The sequence below is a fragment of the Chenopodium quinoa genome, unplaced genomic scaffold (genome assembly GCF_001683475.1).
Source record: "Chenopodium quinoa cultivar QQ74 unplaced genomic scaffold, ASM168347v1, whole genome shotgun sequence".
Classification (NCBI taxonomy): Eukaryota; Viridiplantae; Streptophyta; class Magnoliopsida; order Caryophyllales; family Amaranthaceae; genus Chenopodium; species Chenopodium quinoa.
The window spans coordinates 1,534,899-1,552,879 of record NW_018743893.1 but is presented as its reverse complement, the minus strand read 5'-3'; the positions used below and the strand labels follow the sequence as shown (position 1 = coordinate 1,552,879).

At 38.3% G+C, this 17,981-nt stretch overlaps 1 protein-coding gene across 1 annotated transcript in view; it reads right to left on the bottom strand.

The window, feature by feature from the left end:
• Window positions 1-8,223: 8,223 nt before the first annotated feature.
• LOC110686727 (general transcription factor 3C polypeptide 3-like) overlaps window positions 8,224-17,981 on the bottom strand; it is a 28,372-nt gene continuing 18,614 nt past the window's right edge. The window contains exons 13-21 of the mRNA XM_021863338.1: window positions 17,761-17,930; window positions 14,990-15,108; window positions 13,355-13,478; window positions 13,159-13,230; window positions 11,225-11,351; window positions 10,918-11,032; window positions 9,099-9,289; window positions 8,898-9,010; window positions 8,224-8,686 (exon numbers count right to left, since the gene is read on the bottom strand). Of these exons, the coding sequence (XP_021719030.1) occupies window positions 8,420-8,686; window positions 8,898-9,010; window positions 9,099-9,289; window positions 10,918-11,032; window positions 11,225-11,351; window positions 13,159-13,230; window positions 13,355-13,478; window positions 14,990-15,108; window positions 17,761-17,930 (1,298 nt within the window). The 3' untranslated portion in view covers window positions 8,224-8,419. The remainder of the gene's footprint in view (window positions 8,687-8,897; window positions 9,011-9,098; window positions 9,290-10,917; window positions 11,033-11,224; window positions 11,352-13,158; window positions 13,231-13,354; window positions 13,479-14,989; window positions 15,109-17,760; window positions 17,931-17,981) is intronic.

Sequence of the window (17,981 nt, the reverse complement as noted above, 5' to 3'; positions counted from 1 at the left end):
TGAAGTAGAGGCCGACTCTGACAATCGGTCACTCTTCTTCTGCTCTAGCAGTAGCCGAGCGTCTGTGTATGTTTTCCTCGACCCGTCCGCCTGAATATGACGAACAGGTTTCCTATTTCCTGGAGTAGGAAAACGGTATTTTGTGAAATCAAGGGCAGGTGGCTCCCACTTCCTAGATTTAGGATGAGGGGTCGCCTCTCGCCCTTGAACTGGCTTCCTCTTCCGTGAAGTGGAGGGTTTCTTAGCCGACTGCTCCTTGTCCAGAGCAGGCGACTTCTTGTTGATTAACTCTTGAATTTCTCCCTTGAAGTCCCTCATGAAGGTCATGAGTTCGTCCCTTGTATTGGGAGCAGACCCATCAGTCCGCTGCTACCGAACAGGCGGTGCGCCTGCTGGCTCGCTTCCAGTTTGAAGATGTTCCCGTTCCCTCCTTTCGGTATGACGGGTACGTCGGGCCCTTAGGGTCCCGTCTGAAGCTGTGTGAGCTTCAACTTCAAATTCATTCTCAGTATCGCGGTCCGACTGAACTAGAGGATCGTCCAGGGGACGTCTCTCTCCAGGAGCCGGTACAAACGTGGGTGCCACTCAGAAGTACTCTCCCCACAGACGGCGCCAAAATGTTTCGGGGTTTTCTGATGTCCTGCGGGAGAGTTACAATTCCGAGACTGGAACCGGACGCCTGTACCTGCAAAACAAACGGATGCTCCGGATGGTTGGAGATCCGCCTCCGACGGTCAAGTTAGTACTTGATTAAGGAGTAATTAATGCGGAAATTAAAGTGATTGGGTCTCTCTAGGTGAGAGTGTTTAATGTGTGTAATCTGCGTTGTTCGCGTCCTCTCCCTTAATGAGGATTAAGGGAGGTATTTATAACCTCGGGAAACGTGCCAATATAGGTTTAGGTTAACCTTGGGCTGATTGGGCTTCCCTCGGAAGTTGGGCCTAGGTGACCCGCTTCTCCATTAGGCATGGAGTATGCCACGTGTCATGACATAATAAGTCCAGGGTGGACGAATAAGCGTGTGCCACGTGGCAAGCCCTGAGATGTCCAACTGGGGGACACTTGGCAGGACCTGATTGGCCCACGTGGTGCATTCCGATTGGTGGGAGCAAAATCCCCTAATCAGTTTTTTTTTTTTTTTTAATTTATTTCAAATTGAAAATTCAAAACGGTGTTTTTTTAAATTATGTTTAATAATTTAATGTTTTTATTTATGTAGTGAGTAGATTTGTGTTAATGTATACCAAAATATTTAATTGTTTATGTGACTTTTATAAAAGATTGTGTTTAATTTGTATGTGTATGTGTATGAATAATATTATACATAATTATGTTTTTTTTTGTGTTAATTCTGTGTAAATATAGAAATTAAATGTATTATCCGTTAAATGTATTTATTATAATATATAATTGATGCAGGATTATGGTGGAGATGGAAATGATTACAGTGGGATATTTGGACATGATGGTCCATTCGAAGAAGCTCAACAAGCGATTGATTGGGCAAAACAGGTTGCAATTGCAACTGTATTTTGCTTGGTAGTAGTAACTCATAAATCTCAACGGGATGGTAGAATGGATCGCATTTTGAGATGTGCCGTTATCGCAAAAGAGAAGAAAGAGATTTTCGTACAGCCACTCGGTTTGATACAAAGCGGAAAGGTTGTGGGTGTGAGTTCAGAGTAAAGGTTCGACAACTACGGAGTCGTGACGGTTGGGAAGTGATTGGTTACTCTAAATGGGGGTATCACAACCATGAGATGATAGTATATGAAGAGGGTCATCGACAGCTGAGCGACTTAAGTCCTGCTGCGAAACTAGTTGTGAAAGAAATGAGTGATGCTCAAGTCAAGCCTGCTAAAATATTAGCATCTGTGATAGAGAAATTTCCAAAAGACCATCCAAACCGAAGACACATCTACAACGTCAGACAACAACTCAGGTTTGAACGGTCAACAACTCAGGTTTGAACGGTCAGAGGGAAGGAACCCTATACAGCAGCTGCTACACCAGGCACAATCACGTGGTTACCTGTTCTGGTTTAATTCTGATGAAGATACAGCGGAGGTGACTCATCTTTTCCTTGTGCATCCTGATTGTGCTGATATGATCAAGTCTTGGCCATTTGTGATTTTGATCGACTCAACGTACAAGACAAACAAGTACAAGTTCCCACTGGTTGAGATCATGGGGATGACTCCAACGAACCAAAACTTTCTGATTTGTCATGCAATCATCAGGCCTAATGTTCATCCAGCAGCCATCGTCAGTGACTGTGAGGGAGGTCTCTTTGCCCCCATTAGGGAGTTGTTTCCAGAGTCGAAGCACTTGTTGTGCACATGGAACATCAACAACTGCGTGAAAGTGAAAGCCTACAACCTTTTCAACAAGAATTTGGAAATGGCAGAGAGATTGGTGAATGGTAAGTGGCGGAAGATCCTACAGGCTACCACAAAGGAAGCGTACGAGCGAGAATGGGCTAACTTCAGGGATTCGTACCAGTGGTGTCCGGCACTGGTGGACTATGTGATGCAGCAATGGGTCCCTCACAGGGAAAAGTTTGTCAAATATTGCACAAACCAGGTACTTCATTTCGGGAACACTACAACATGTAGAGTTGAGAGCGCTCATAGAGCTACCAAGGACTGGATTGATTCATCGACCGCTGCTTTGGATACACTGTTCGATAGACTTAACAAGTCAATTAAAACTCAGAAGAACGGCATCAGGAACTCTTTAGAGGACTCCAGACGACGACATGGTACGATGTATAGCCATTTCATATTTAAGATTCTCCATGGTCGTGTGTCGCACTACTGCTTGGGGTTGATTCTCACTGAGTTGAACAGGATGAGGGACTTGGCTGACGAAGTGTATGCTCGGTGCGGGTGTGCTATTTCAGTAACTCATGGATTACCTTGCGCATGCACCATTCACCGCGTTATTACAGAAGAAAGGGCGTCGTTACATGTTGATCAGGTTCATTCATTCTGGCGGACGCTCATTATTGGTGAGCATGCAGATACTCAAACGGCCGACCGTGAACAGGAGGAGTTGGAGCAGTTTCGTTCGATGTACGACCGAGTGTCCTCCAGTCATCCTTCTATTATTCGTGACGCTACTCATGTACTTCATGACATGTTCCACACGTCTACCTTAGATTTTGAGGAACCCGAAGGAGTTGACCGTCCTCGAGGTCGGCAACGACGGAACAGGAGTGCGTTTGAGTATATTCGTGGTCTTGGTTGTGGTCGTGCTCGTGGTCGGACATCGTCATCTAGTCGTAGTCAATCTTCATCGTCTGTGAATATGCCCCTGAGAACTGGTACGTTTTGGTTTTTTACATTGCACATTGTTTATAAGGTTACTCCTGCCTTCTTAACTGTGTTTAATTATATGGTGAATAGGAAGAAACGATGTTGATCAGTTTCCGTACAAGGACAGGATACCTAACATCATCATGCCGTACTTGGAAGGGTGGAATGATGTAGTCGGAGATGGTAACTGCGGATTCCGAGTCGTGGCTGATGTTTTTCAAATGGGCGAAGACAACTACGGTTTGGTGCGTCAGTTGATGTACATCGAAATTGCCTCTAACCGAAATGTTTATCGTCATGTGTATCAGGATGACTTGGATGGCGCTCTGCGGCGTATCCGGTGGGGAGGTGGACCTTGCGGTCAAAATCATTATTTTGACGCGCCCCTAGATCTGTTTGCTGTTGCAAACATTTACAAGTGCACAATCATGCATTTCGGGTTGGGATTGCATAGTCAATCTTATTATCCTTGTACCACGGTTCTCCCTTGGCGTTCGCGTGAGACTGTCACCACACCGGTCAGAGAGGTAGCTATTGCGTTTCTTGGGTCGTCATACAGACATTTCATCCGACTAGACATGTCATCCGATTTTCCAGTGCAACCGATTATACCTCGGTGGTACACCATTCGCACAGCGAGCGTAGAGGGTTGGGATGCGCTATATCATGACCGGATCCACGAATGGAACACCCTAGCTGCATTTTAGTTTTTCATGTTTACATTCATCCTATGTAACCTTATTTGTACGTTGCTATTTTAATGAGAACATTAATTTTTTATATTGTATTGCTTACTGCATTCTATATGTTGCATGGGTAAGTTGCGCGGATCCACGAACGGTTATGTCAAAATTTAAAAACAACAATGATATTATGTCAAAGTTGAAAGCTAAAAGAACAATCTAAAATGTTACAAACTTAAAGCATAATGTCCAATTTAATAAATTAAAACGATAACATTTAAAGTGCTCTATAAATAAAATGACAAAACCATCAGTAATCCCTCCTCGACGCCGACTCCCAATGCGCAAGGGTCTGTTCCAGACTATCAACAGAAGCTCTCACTGTTGCACTCATGTTGTCCTTCTCCAGAGAGAGTTTCTGTACGTCCTGCATTATCTTTCCCATCCACTGCATACAACAAAAAATAAAACATGAAATACAATAACAACATATAAAACTTAATTAAAAAACAACGATAAATATTGTATGAGACATACCGCTTCCATGGCAGTAGGCAGTGGCATATAATCATCATCGCTGTGGTCGAGATCTGCGATCAACCTCGGGTGCGAATGCCGGTTGAACCATTCCATGTAGTAGTGGTCACACATGGGAGGAACCCCAGATGGCGGCCTCTGCAACTCCGCAGTCCATAAACGGGCCACCATCGGAAACTGGTCCCACGTCCCAGTCATGATATCCGGCCATTGCACGACGTAGTCCCTCGACGATGCAGGTCGGACCGCCTTCATCGGGCATGCCGGGGGAGGAGGGACAACTTGGACAAATCCAAGCTGGCGAAGACAACGCTGGGGCATGTATGCCTCGACTATCTCACGATACTGAATGAGTCCCGTGTACAGAGTCCTGGGTAGTTCGGGCCGAAAGGCATCCAGTTCACCTGCACATAGTTTTAAAATTTAATAACATGAATATAATAAGTGCATATAATAAAATGTAGAAATAATTTATAAACGTTACCTCTAAGGGGGACAGCCTGTCAAGCAATAGTATCGATCGAAGGCGGTCAACGGACTTCTTCTCCGAGCGCGGACTCCACGCACAAGCACGCGGCATCCCCTCATCAATAGGAACCGGGTCACGATGTGGTCGCAATGCAGGAAAGTACTCGTATATCCAAGTCTGCAATAAAGTCAGACACCCAGTGATAGTTGTCGCGTCAGCCCGACTCGCAAATCCTAGTTGGCGATACAAATACGCCAACGTAGCCGATCCCCAAGAAAACAGGCCTACACTGTCGGGGTCACACGCCTCTACTATGTCGCGTGGCCTGAGCTTATTTCCGCCGCTCTTATCCGGAAACAAGGTACATCCGAGGAGTATTAAAACATAAGCAGCCAGCTGTGCGTCGTGCGTCCTACGTGCACTGGGGTACAAACACCGCTGCAACACGAATGCGATCTTCACACCGTCGTGTTCCCAAACACCAAGCGCCTCAGTGTACAGTGCAGCCCTGTCCACCGCCAACAACTCCACCAGCAAATCTGCCTGATCTGCATCAGCCACAGCACAAAGTCGTTTACCCTCAACATGAATCCCCAGAATGGCCTCGACGTCATGTAACATGATTGTCATCTCACCGAACGGAAGGTGGAAAAAGTTTGTATCTGGCTGCCATCGCTCAACGAAAGCCATGATCAGCGTACTGTCAATCTTATCGTGCATGGTGGCAGGAACGTGATTCACCCCAGTGCCCTCCAGTCGCTCGAACATCTCGCTCTCCGTCGACCAAGCCTCGGCCCATGTACGCAAAAAGCTACAAGTCTTTTCCCGGGTATGACATTTCAACAACCCCGTAACTGAAGGCCTCTCTTGGTCCTCCCAAATGCGGGCATCTATGTGTCCTAGAAAGCTAGGAATCACACTCCCGTCAATAGGCCCACCGGGCACCTCACTCCTAACAACCCAAGAATAATTAACGGCCCTCGACCGTTTCCTGCTTGCCCCAGATACAGTGGACGCAGATGATGTGCCAGATCTACTAACAAACCTACCACCCCTACCCTTACGCACCTCCACCATATGTGTCTCGTATATGTCATCAACCCTCTGACTGAATGGACCGTAATCATCATACGGTCCACTCCCATTGTCCACATCCTCATCCTCATATGCGTCCTCCTCCTGCTCCTCCTCCTGGTCACCCTCCTCAACATCATCATCGTCATCGTCATCCTCATCCCGACGGTGGATCCGTTCTCTACGAGCCGAGGCCGAAATACCACGGGATCTAACATGTCTATGCCCCGACCTCTCCACTGAATAGCTTCTACTAAGAAGCTCTACACTCTTCCCCGCACCATGACGACCCAGTGAATTCTACAAAAAATTTAAAAATATATAAACATACAAAAGTTTTTTAGAAAAATAAATAACTACCTACAGATACAAAATACCAACACTTCCAACATATCGTCATGTTTATAAACATAAAATTAATAAAGATTATAAAAAATCAAAGACATAATAAATAAATAGGACACAAAACAAAAATTTTAAATTATTTCAACTAATTAAACATAGAAAAATATTATACGGCATACACAAATACACACATAATACCCTAATATATTACAAAATTTATGATTTACAAAAAAAATGTATAAAAATTATTTCAAATAATTAAACATAAAAAATAAAAAACAAATATATTACACATACACAAATACACACATAATACCCTAATGTATTACATATTTTAAATAAAAAAAACAATTACACATTAACACAAACAATTTCCACATACTACATCAATTAAGGCATAAAAAATGTTTAAACATCAAACATAAAAAAAATAAAACATAAACACAAAAAAAAAATCTGATTTTAAAAAAATAAAATATACACGATTTATAAAAAAAACACAAAGTTGATAAATATTTTAAAAAAAATAAAACACATTAACAAAAAAAAATTAGACATAAAACAAAATTATTTTAAATAAAACTAAATTTCTGATTTTGCAAAATAAAAAAAAATAAAAAAAAAACATAAACAAAAAAAACAAAAAAAAAACTAAATTTGGCGCCTGAACTGGACGCCCATCCATAGGCACAGGCGCCAAATCTGGACGCCACAGCCAATGGGCTGGCTTCTGGTTTGGACGGTTGTCCGGTGGCTGGGCTTCCAAGCCAGACGCCACGCCACCGGCGTTGTCTGCCGGACCTGACGCCCCACCACGCTCCACCGTCGCCCTTTTTTTTTAAAAAAAAAATAATAATTAAATAATTACCTTGCCACCAGGTAGCCGCCTTTCCTCCGCCGTCGCCGCCGCCACCTCTTTCCCTTGCCGCCTCGACATTGTCGTAATTAATTTTTTTAAGAGAGGTAGATTTTCTGATTTTTTTTTAGAGAGAAGTAGAGAGTTTTTTTTTTAAAAGGAAAAGGGCAATAAAGTCACTTCAACACATATTTGTGGGCTTTATATGATAATTTGCGGGCGATGTTTAGCGATTCACTAATACTATTGCTTAGCTCGAACAGAGTAAAACTAAGCTCGACTTGGATTGTTTGTAGCTCTAGAGATCATTAATGCTACCAACAAAGTTGCTTGTGGTTAGACCTGTTAAATAGGTATCAAATCTATAAAAAAAAATCGGTCGAATTTGGATCAGGTCGGGTTTCGAGTTAACAGATAATAGAATTGGTTTGGGTATCGCGGTCAACACTTCGGGTTGAATTCTGATCGGGTCAATATAAGGTCGAATTGTTTTGGAAAGGTCGAATTATTATTATTATTATTATTATTATTATTATTATTATTAGTATTATTATTATTATTATTATTATTATTATTTATATAAGTAATAACAACAACAATAACAATGATAATAATAATTATAATAATAATAATTAGAAAAAATAAGTTCAAATAAAATTAGACCAAATAAGCCAAAATAAGGTGAATTCAACGAGGCGTTATTGTACATTATGAGGGAGTTAAAATTTCACTACCATTCACTACCATTTTAAGAGGTGTTAAATGACCAATTCAAAAAGAAAGACACAATTGGAAAATTTTCATCAAACTTTCCCATAATTTACTACTACCTCTGTTTTTTTTAGTTGACACGTTTTGACTTTATACACTATTCACATAACTTATTTTGACTTTGCTTTGTGATTTAGTGTTAGATAAAAACATAGTTATGTGAGGTCTTATTAGTTTCGTCTCAACACCTATTTTCTTTTATCAAAATTTTATGTTTTTTGCTTATACGCAATTAAAGATATTTACATTTAAAAGTATGCGTTGGCCAACGTGCCTAAATGAAATTTATCAAAAAAAAAAAAAGTATTTAACTCACATAAACCAAGACTACATCCATATGATCATGAACCAAAAAATTCACGATGTCTCACAAGGTGCAATAATCCCTCAACATCTGCCTTGCAAGATCAACTGCTCCACTTCTTTTGTAGATCAAGTGCAAATTGTACGCTGCTTCTCTCCGGAGGTCACAATAGCCGGATTTTACATCTTTTGCAGGACCTTTATCTACTTTGATAAGCTCTGGTAAGGGGCAGTCCTCTTGGGAAATTGCAAGGACCCTCTCATAGTAAGTAGCAGCTAATGTGACAAGTCCTACGTGGTGGAATGCACGAGCTATATTATACAAGGCTTCCTGAAATGACTTGGATTAGTACTACAGTCTCATATAAGTGACTTTAAGATTATGCACACAAAGTAAAAGACTTATATATTAAATTGGTATTACAAACTTAGAAAAAACATTAATATTAGGCAATCAGATAATATTTATTAATGTAATAGACTTGTCAACTTTTCAAACTTCATCCCTGAACAAGTTTTCTTATTTAACACCACCAGCTTACCTGGCTATTTTCACAAAGTCGCAGATTGTTGTAAAGGAAAGCTAAGCCTTGTGCAACACACTGATGCTTGTTTTGAAGTCTATGTCCAAGGGCTAAATTGATTAAGGCAGTCCCTGCAAAGTAAGATGCATCAGTTAAATGGAGAATCAACACCAGCACACTCACATTAATCAGATTCGGATAAAATTACATAAAACATACCGACACAGAGATTGGTCAGTGGGGAATTTGGCATATGTTTATGCGCTTCCAAGTATTCCCTTGCAGCTACTTGGTGTTGACTGATCATTGTAAACTGATTTCCAGAAATAATCATGGGTGGCACTAGATCCTTATGTTCAACTCGCATATGATGCAGAAACTTATTATGCTTAGAGAGACGATTCTCTAACCTAAAGCCAGATGAACAATAGTAAGAAATATTTATAAGATAGTTTCAAGTTTCAACCGTAAAAAAAAAATACTGTGGGAGAATAAGTCGAACACAATTCGCCTGGGAGTTAGGCTGAGAGCAGTGTCTCCAAACCTTCTCACACCCCCACACCCCCCTCCCCCCCAAAAGGCGGGGTTTTGGTCCCTCGGAACTCGTAGGGAATTCCCATTCCCTTATCCCTTCTCTCTATGTACATTCTAAATATATAATAAAAATCATTAACGCACAGCTAACCTAAAAACCTCCCTTCTAGCGTAAGCAACTTAAAGCTCGTATTATCAGATACATTCATAGTAAGGGTATGTTCCATAAAGAGAGTAAATCAGATGCTAAGGCTATGTTTAGTTCACCTTATTTTTGCTTATCTAATTTGAACTTATTTTTTCAGATCTAATTTGAACTCTCTTTAATCTAATCTTCTCTAATTGCTTGATTTGACAAACTTTGACCTCGTACGCTAATCCATAAAGGAAATATATATCAAATGTGGTTTTAATTAGACTTGTATTAATTTGTATTTTCCATATATGTAAATTTTATAAATTTTTTCATTATGGAATTAAAGATATTTAGTGTAAAAAAAATTGCACATAAAACAATAAAGTATGATCTAAACTTCTCTATTCTCATATGATTTGAATCATTTGATATAAGTAACATGGTAGAATAAGGTGAACTAAGCATAACCTAAACTTGCTCAAAAATGTCAAATTACATGCAAAGCAATACATCTCGAATTGGTGATTGGACACCTGCAAATCAGGATCATCTAACTATTAACTAGGGAGCCGATTTAGCCCTTCTGTAAATTAAAAATCCTAATTCCTAACTTAACCTATTGGGTGGCAAGGCATATAAATGATATGAATGTAGAGACAGACTGGCAAAATCCTAAAGAACAATTGATGATATCTGGGAACAAGGCAAGAGGAAACATTGAGGAGGATAGGAAAATAAGAGGAATCCTCAAAATGTCATGAATGTCATCCAAATGGGCAAAATGCCTAAGCCAGGATTTAAAGGTCTGTGGATATCACTGCGGTGGAATGCCCAGGGCATGATAAACACAGCTTTATAATGAAATAGGTTGCGGTTAAAGCTCGCTCAAGAGGATGGCATCGTAAAGACAACCAAGTCACTAGTCAACTAGACTTCAGCTTGTCCCTTCTCAATCAATTTCTTCTCTAATTCCAATTATCTAACCCCAAGTCAGGATTTTTTACCACACATACATTCCCAAATTATTTAATCCATTACCAATTCTCTTATTCCAATTATCTAACCCCCAAGTCAGGGTTTTTAACCGATACATACATCTAAATTCACACTTCACACCAAAACCTGAAATGGTACTCTTTTCTTGAGAAAAGTACCATTTAAATAGTATTTATAGAGTTTTATAAAAATTTAACTTCTATTTTAGTCTTGCTTAAACTAGGCTAAACAAGACTTCATTCACAAAAAAATAAAATGATTCAACTGGATAGAGCAACTTTCTGCGAAATCAAATTTAAGAACCAAACTGCTTAGTTACAGCATGTTAAGCTATGAACAGGGTTTTAAGAGCACAACAAGGGTATTATGTACCTCAAGACTAATCGATAATAACAATTCCAAGCAGCAACACTCTGTGAACGCTGCTGAACAATGTAGCGTACATAGTCAAACCCATCAGATGGATCAGTAACATTCAAGGCTATTTCTGCAAAACAGGAGATGCAAGATGCAGCTTATTAACAACATAAAATAGTCATTCATAATATTCATTTTGATGGAATTGAAATGAAATTAAAGTGCAAAAAATATGGAAAATGGGAAAATATCAATCCACCATGAAGTCATGAACACAAGAACTAGATAAAGAGTCATGAAGAATCTTGTGTTAAACACTTACGAGCTCCTAGGGACTGAAATTTCTCCTTTTTCTCTGCAGGCAGTGTCTTGTAAGTTATTTTCAAAGTGAGCTTTATAAGTTCCAAAGCCTCACTATACCTTCTCAAAGATGTCAATGCTTTGCATAGCTAACACAAAAGCACACAGATGATCAGTTCAGGCAAATAAGCATAGCAATAGAACACAAGGATACATAAAGTTCACGATAAAGAACGAATTGATGGAGAAAAATAACACACTCATGACACAAACAGCCTATCTAAGGATCAAACTTGGAACATAAGTTCAGAGATCCTTCCTCTAAACGTAGATTTCTGGATGGCAGGTCTTAAGTTATAAATCTAAAATCATTAGCAAATAGGCAATCTCAGAAGCTTGCCATGGTGCACCTAAGGCATGCCTTGGCACAAGGCAACCTGGGCCATCAGAAATATGTTCACTTTTTAGTAAGTGAGCTTCACTCTGCGCATTAAGAACAAAAAAATTGAGCTTTCCAAAAGCGAAAACAAAGTTAATCACCATCAGGATTTAGACACCTTCACTTTTACCTACATTAAGAACAAAAAAACTTGGCAATTCATATGATACCACAGGTCTTCTAGTAATACTTTATAATCAAACCTTTCAAGGAGTTAAACATTGAGATTTGAGAACCCCAAGACTTGCTAATTAACAGAGGTCAAGTAGGTGCTGTCATCAAGCAGCCAATGTGATAAAATACTGTGTGTACAAATGAGAACTAGACAACATAAGTATCACAAAATTAATACATCCGGAGACAGGGAGCATAGAGCATGCCACCTACGCAAGCCATGTCACAGTTTAAATTTTACATAACATATAATTAGAGTTTCAGTTTGATATAACTAAAAACATATAGGGTAAAAACAATTCAAAGTTTAATTTACTTTAAAAAATTAGAATGTTTATAATTAGTAAATTAAGCATAATGTTTGCTACATAATTTACCATATATATACCATTAATAACAGGTCAAAATATACACTAAAACAATACACATATTTCATGTATTAGCACATCACATTATACAAATTAGGAAAATCTAGTTTTATTAGTTTTAATTGTCTCCAGTGCATGATTTTGACTCGATATCTTTATCTATAGACTTGAGAATTGTGAAAAGTTGATAATTTGAAAGCATAGATTGAAACAAATCTGACAAGATCACACATGACCATGTTCTCCTTGTATATAAATTATAAAACATGGTCAAAATTTGCTAAGTTTGATCCATGGAAAACAAGTAGGATTATTATACTTCCTCTATTCTTTTATTATTGCACCATAGAGGTTGGCACACTTTTTTTTGGTAGTGGGAAAAAGGAAGAGAGAGAGGGGTAAAATTACAAAGTTATCCATGTAATGTAAACATAAACTAAAGAATCAAGTGGCAAAAGTAAGGGTATATTAGGTATTTGTAGTGTGAATAGAGATATTTTGCTTCCTAAAATGGAAATGGTGCAATATTTGTGAAACTTCCTTAAAAGGAAAGTGGTGCAATAAATAAAGAATGGAGGAAGTAATAGAATTGAAGCTAGTAATTAGGGTTGGGAAATAAGCCTGAAACACACGTATTAATGGGATTACGAAATCTACCCTACAAAACAAGCTGGTGTATGTCAATGAAAACCAAAGTCAATTTACTACATGTCAAAAACTCCAATAAATTTACTTAGATTATTTCCGCATTTCCTAATATGCCTAAATCAGAAACTGTGATGGCAGAGAAATAAGATCAGACAGCGAGAAAAGGGAAATTCAGATAGGTCAAGCATACAACAGCCTGTAGACTTATATAGTAATGAAACAACTGAACTTTGGCAAGCCTTGATCAAAATAAAATGATATAATGTAACTTAACAATATTGTTCATGCAAGCAGCATTAGCATAGGAGTCATGTTACAAAGACTGACATCTGAAATGAGATTATAATGCTCCTCGTCCTTGAAGAGATCGGGCAATGGAGGCTCCTTCAATGGTTGTTGCTGAGCACATCCCAGACAAAAGAGTAATGAATAATCACATCCAACCAAAAAAATAAATAAAAAAAAAAAAAGGAATTTTCATCAGGATAGATTGAAGTTCCAAAGTAAAAAAATATGTTTCTACCGGAACATCATCTCCTGATTCATCACTCTCCCAATCAAGTCCAGCAGCCATTGCAGTAGATATCTTTTCTTCTTTGGATGTTGCTCTCTTTTTAAGCAACTTTGCAGCCCTATTAGCTTTCAACCTATAATGCAAGCATAGAGCAAAGTGAGATACATTCTCCATACACATAAATACCATTTTTTTGAAGGTCCACACCAATCATCCTGTATTCAGAATCTTCAACCTTGGAGGCATTGTAGGAAACTACCAAACAATTAGTATAAGAGCACAAATACTCCCTCTGCCCCAAGAGTAACTTCCCACTTCTCTTGGGTACATAGTTTTAGCCTTTTAGGAGAATATTTGTGGCGGGGCTTTGTCGAGTTAAGTGTATAAGAAAACACAATGTGATGTGCATATTGATTGTTTTACAAATGAGGTGAGAGAAAGTGGAGAGTTGGAGACTATAATGCTTTAAGGGATTAGAGAGAAGTTAAATAAAACAAGTAGAGGGGAAGCAAAACACTACTATATTAAGTAGAATAGTAAGACCTATCATAAATACCATTTTTTGAAGGTCCACACCAATCATCCTGTATTCAGAATCTTCAACCTTGGAGGCATTGTAGGAAACTACCAAACAATTAGTATAAGAGCACAAATACTCCCTCTGCCCCAAGAGTAACTTCCCACTTCTCTTGGGTACATAGTTTTAGCCTTTTAGGAGAATATTTGTGGCGGGGCTTTGTCGAGTTAAGTGTATAAGAAAACACAATGTGATGTGCATATTGATTGTTTTACAAATGAGGTGAGAGAAAGTGGAGAGTTGGAGACTATAATGCTTTAAGGGATTAGAGAGAAGTTAAATAAAACAAGTAGAGGGGAAGCAAAACACTACTATATTAAGTAGAATAGTAAGACCTATCATAAATACCATTTTTTGAAGGTCCACACCAATCATCCTGTATTCAGAATCTTCAACCTTGGAGGCATTGTAGGAAACTACCAAACAATTAGTATAAGAGCACAAATACTCCCTCTGCCCCAAGAGTAACTTCCCACTTCTCTTGGGTACATAGTTTTAGCCTTTTAGGAGAATATTTGTGGCGGGGCTTTGTTGAGTTAAGTGTATAAGAAAACACAATGTGATTTGCATATTGATTGTTTTACAAATGAGGTGAGAGAAAGTGGAGAGTTGGAGACTATAATGCTTTAAGGGATTAGAGAGAAGTTAAATAAAACAAGTAGAGGGGAAGCAAAACACTACTATATTAAGTAGAATAGTAAGACCTATCCAAGGGAAACTTGAGGAGTTTTTTGTGGAACAAGCATTTAGAGAGAAATAAGGTTTTTTTGTGAGACAGAGGGGTATATGACACTGCTAGTCTGCTACTGTGCCACAATGCAAGGAAGAATTTTTTTTTACAAATCTATAACCCCAAACACACAAACACAATATTGTAGGTGGATTAGTAGAAATTATTCGGTCGGAGTAAATTCTCTAATGACCTCACTACATATGTTTAGCAGAAGGCAAGACATACAAGAATATTTCAGTGGTGTTTTGGAAGTTCAAATCATCATATTCACCATCATTAAAGGAAAAAAATATTCTTCTAGTAAGATTCGGGGTCAAAGGATGCACATACTTACAACTCTTTTCTGGGAGCTGGCCTTCTAAAGTTTTGGAAGACAGAATCAGTTTGATGATCACCAAGAACTTTAACTCTCTCAGATAGTTCATTCATAGAGAGTCTTTTCCTCTGTTTTGCCTGGAACACATAGAAAAGAGAGGCCAGCACAGTTTACAAAGATGATAGGAATGTGATATGCAATCATACATCTCGGTAGATGGTTTATAATCATAGCATCTAGCAGATACAAAGACAGACATATCACATATGGTATTTTACTGTGCAAAAAGTCATGGATAACCAACAAAGAAATTATCACAAGTCTTGATTTAATTTTTTACCAGTTGAGTGGAAAGAAAGCTGGAAAATAAAAACATGGCACTAAATACAAAGGGAATAACAAAGAAAGTTTCTTGAGATTGCTTAGTTGCTGGTACAAGGAATGGGTATTGTCCAGGATTCATAAATAAATATATACTCATGTGAAAAAAAGTATAAACACAAAATACAGCCATAAAAGGTAGATGACTAAATGTAGATGGACATAGATGTGTGTTCTGTATTTGATTGTATTAAAACAGTTCCAGTTTGATCAAGTCCAACTTATATGCAATCCTAGTCATCATATCCCATCAGGATTCAAAGCTACAAATTCCCTAATCTATGGACAAGATTTACTCTCCCTGCTCTCCTTTCTCTCATTCCCTCTCCTTAAAGTAACCAACGGACTACCATCGATTATTGAAAGTCATTCAATCAAGAAGACCATACAGCAAGCAACATCCCTATTTTTAACCTCCCTTCTCTCCCTTGCTTCCTGTTTCTTTTTCTAAATTTAAACAACCTAACCAAGCTTCATGGTTGCAAATAAAACCAGCAATATCATCGAGGATCCATCAAAAATAAGTGAAGCAAATGTTATAGCATTTACTAACAACAGCAGTGACAATCACAAAGTAGGTATTAGGTAATGGAAGCACAGTCACAATTCAGGAAGGACAGCACGACATGAAGAACGGAAACCCATATGGAAAGGACTAATATCAAAACCTTAATTTTGGACTTTTAACTCATACACTAAGTGCTAAGCTACCTCACATTTCCATATTCACAGTAATCTAGTTCTAGACTTAACCATCTTTATATACTCAACATCAACCTTTATAAGGAGGAAAACAAGCTCTCATGTAGCCAGATTCACCAATATTTCCTTTTACTTATGATTCATGATTTTACATTAAATGTGAAGTCTTATAGTTTCCCAACAGCACCAATATTAAAAAGAGGCACATAAAAGGACGAAGCTAGAACTCCATACGTCCAACCCCAGGTAGGCCACTAGGCCTTTTTTTTTTTTTTTCCAAAGTTTGTATATAATATTAGCATTTTTTATCATATGCTTCCTGTGCTATTATGTAGTTGCAACAGTTTGACATTTGCACTTTTCACACACTCCTCTTTGATTCTTCATGATATATACTTCTAGAAAAATATGGGGTCTTGTTAAGTTTGTCTCAATTCATAGTTTCATACTATCAAAACTTTAAAAAATTTACATATTGATAATAACTAATATATGATTGAAATTTTCATTGACAAACGTGAAATGAGAGACGTTGCAACTAATAAAAAAACAGAGGAAGTACTATTCTAAACGTTTATAAATTAAAATACTTTCATAATGCTATATTTTAACCATTTATTAAATTTAAGACAATTTTTGATAATAGACAATTAATGGTTATAGTTGAAAAGTTTAAAAAAGTTTAAAAGCGGAGACCGCTCTTCAAAGGAAAGAATAAAAGCACAGGAAAAAATGATATAGACAAAGTTAGGCAATCAATGGCTTGGCATTTGAGCCATGGAGCAGGGAAAACAACTTGTGTATGATTGAAAAATGCAATAAACATAAACTAACCTAAGGAGGGGAATTATGGGCAGTCTAGTACTATTATTTAATGGTCTTTAGTTTTATTATAAATAGAGAGGGGAAAGGAAGAGGCAAGCAGACTTTTGGAGTAACTCAAGTCACTATTTTGAGAGTGGTGACCTAAAGTCACTAACAGAGATTAGCAGCCTAAAGTTGCTAACTTGTACAAATCCCCGTTTTCAATATTTTCAACAAAGATTCGATCTTTTCTCTCTGTTTGCTGTGTTAATTGTGTGTGTGAGGGTCCAGCAAGCTTGAGTCCATTACATAAAACTCCTACTTCCACTACTGCAATAACACTATTATATTTTAGTATGCTTTGCTTGATTTGTAATCTTCACATCATCCATTGGGTCCAGAAAAATATGACAGGGGCCTTGGCCTTCTTGACCATCCTATAATGAAATAAACTGTACGATGAATATTGGCTTGAGTCTGTCTTTCAGAAAAAATATATGTACTAGTCCCAAAGCAACTAGGAGTGAGGTTGCATAGGTCTCCACCTCACTAAACCCTACGTACGCCGAGATCCACACTAAGGCATGCTTGTTTGTGTTTTTTTAGCATTTCAATTGCCCAAAACAGACACAAATTTTACCGTTCATACACATGGCATGACAAAACAACTCAACATAGAATTAAATAATATCTGCTTGATTATTAGCTGCAGGAACTTCCTCGAGAATAGACATAATGCCCTAATAGATGCATGTTCCACGTAAGTATGTTGGATATACAGATAAACAAGCATGACTGAAAACAGGTGTGGATACATGCAAGTGCAAACTCATGTGTCTGATTGTATGGATGCATAAACAAGAGACAATCACTTCCAGAGGCTACAATTTCAAAAAAAGTACCTTCTGATCCATCGAATCAATCTTAAGTGATTCATGAATAATGGGGTAGATCACTTCAACAAAGGCCTCGAGCTTCCCTTTAGTTCTATAAATTTGAGCTAACCTCAACTTTACTTTCACATTGAGCCACCAAGGTTCTGATTTATCTGCATGCATGTCCTTTGAGAATACTGGAAGAAAAGAATATTTCACATGAGAGGATGTCATGTAACTCTGATCCC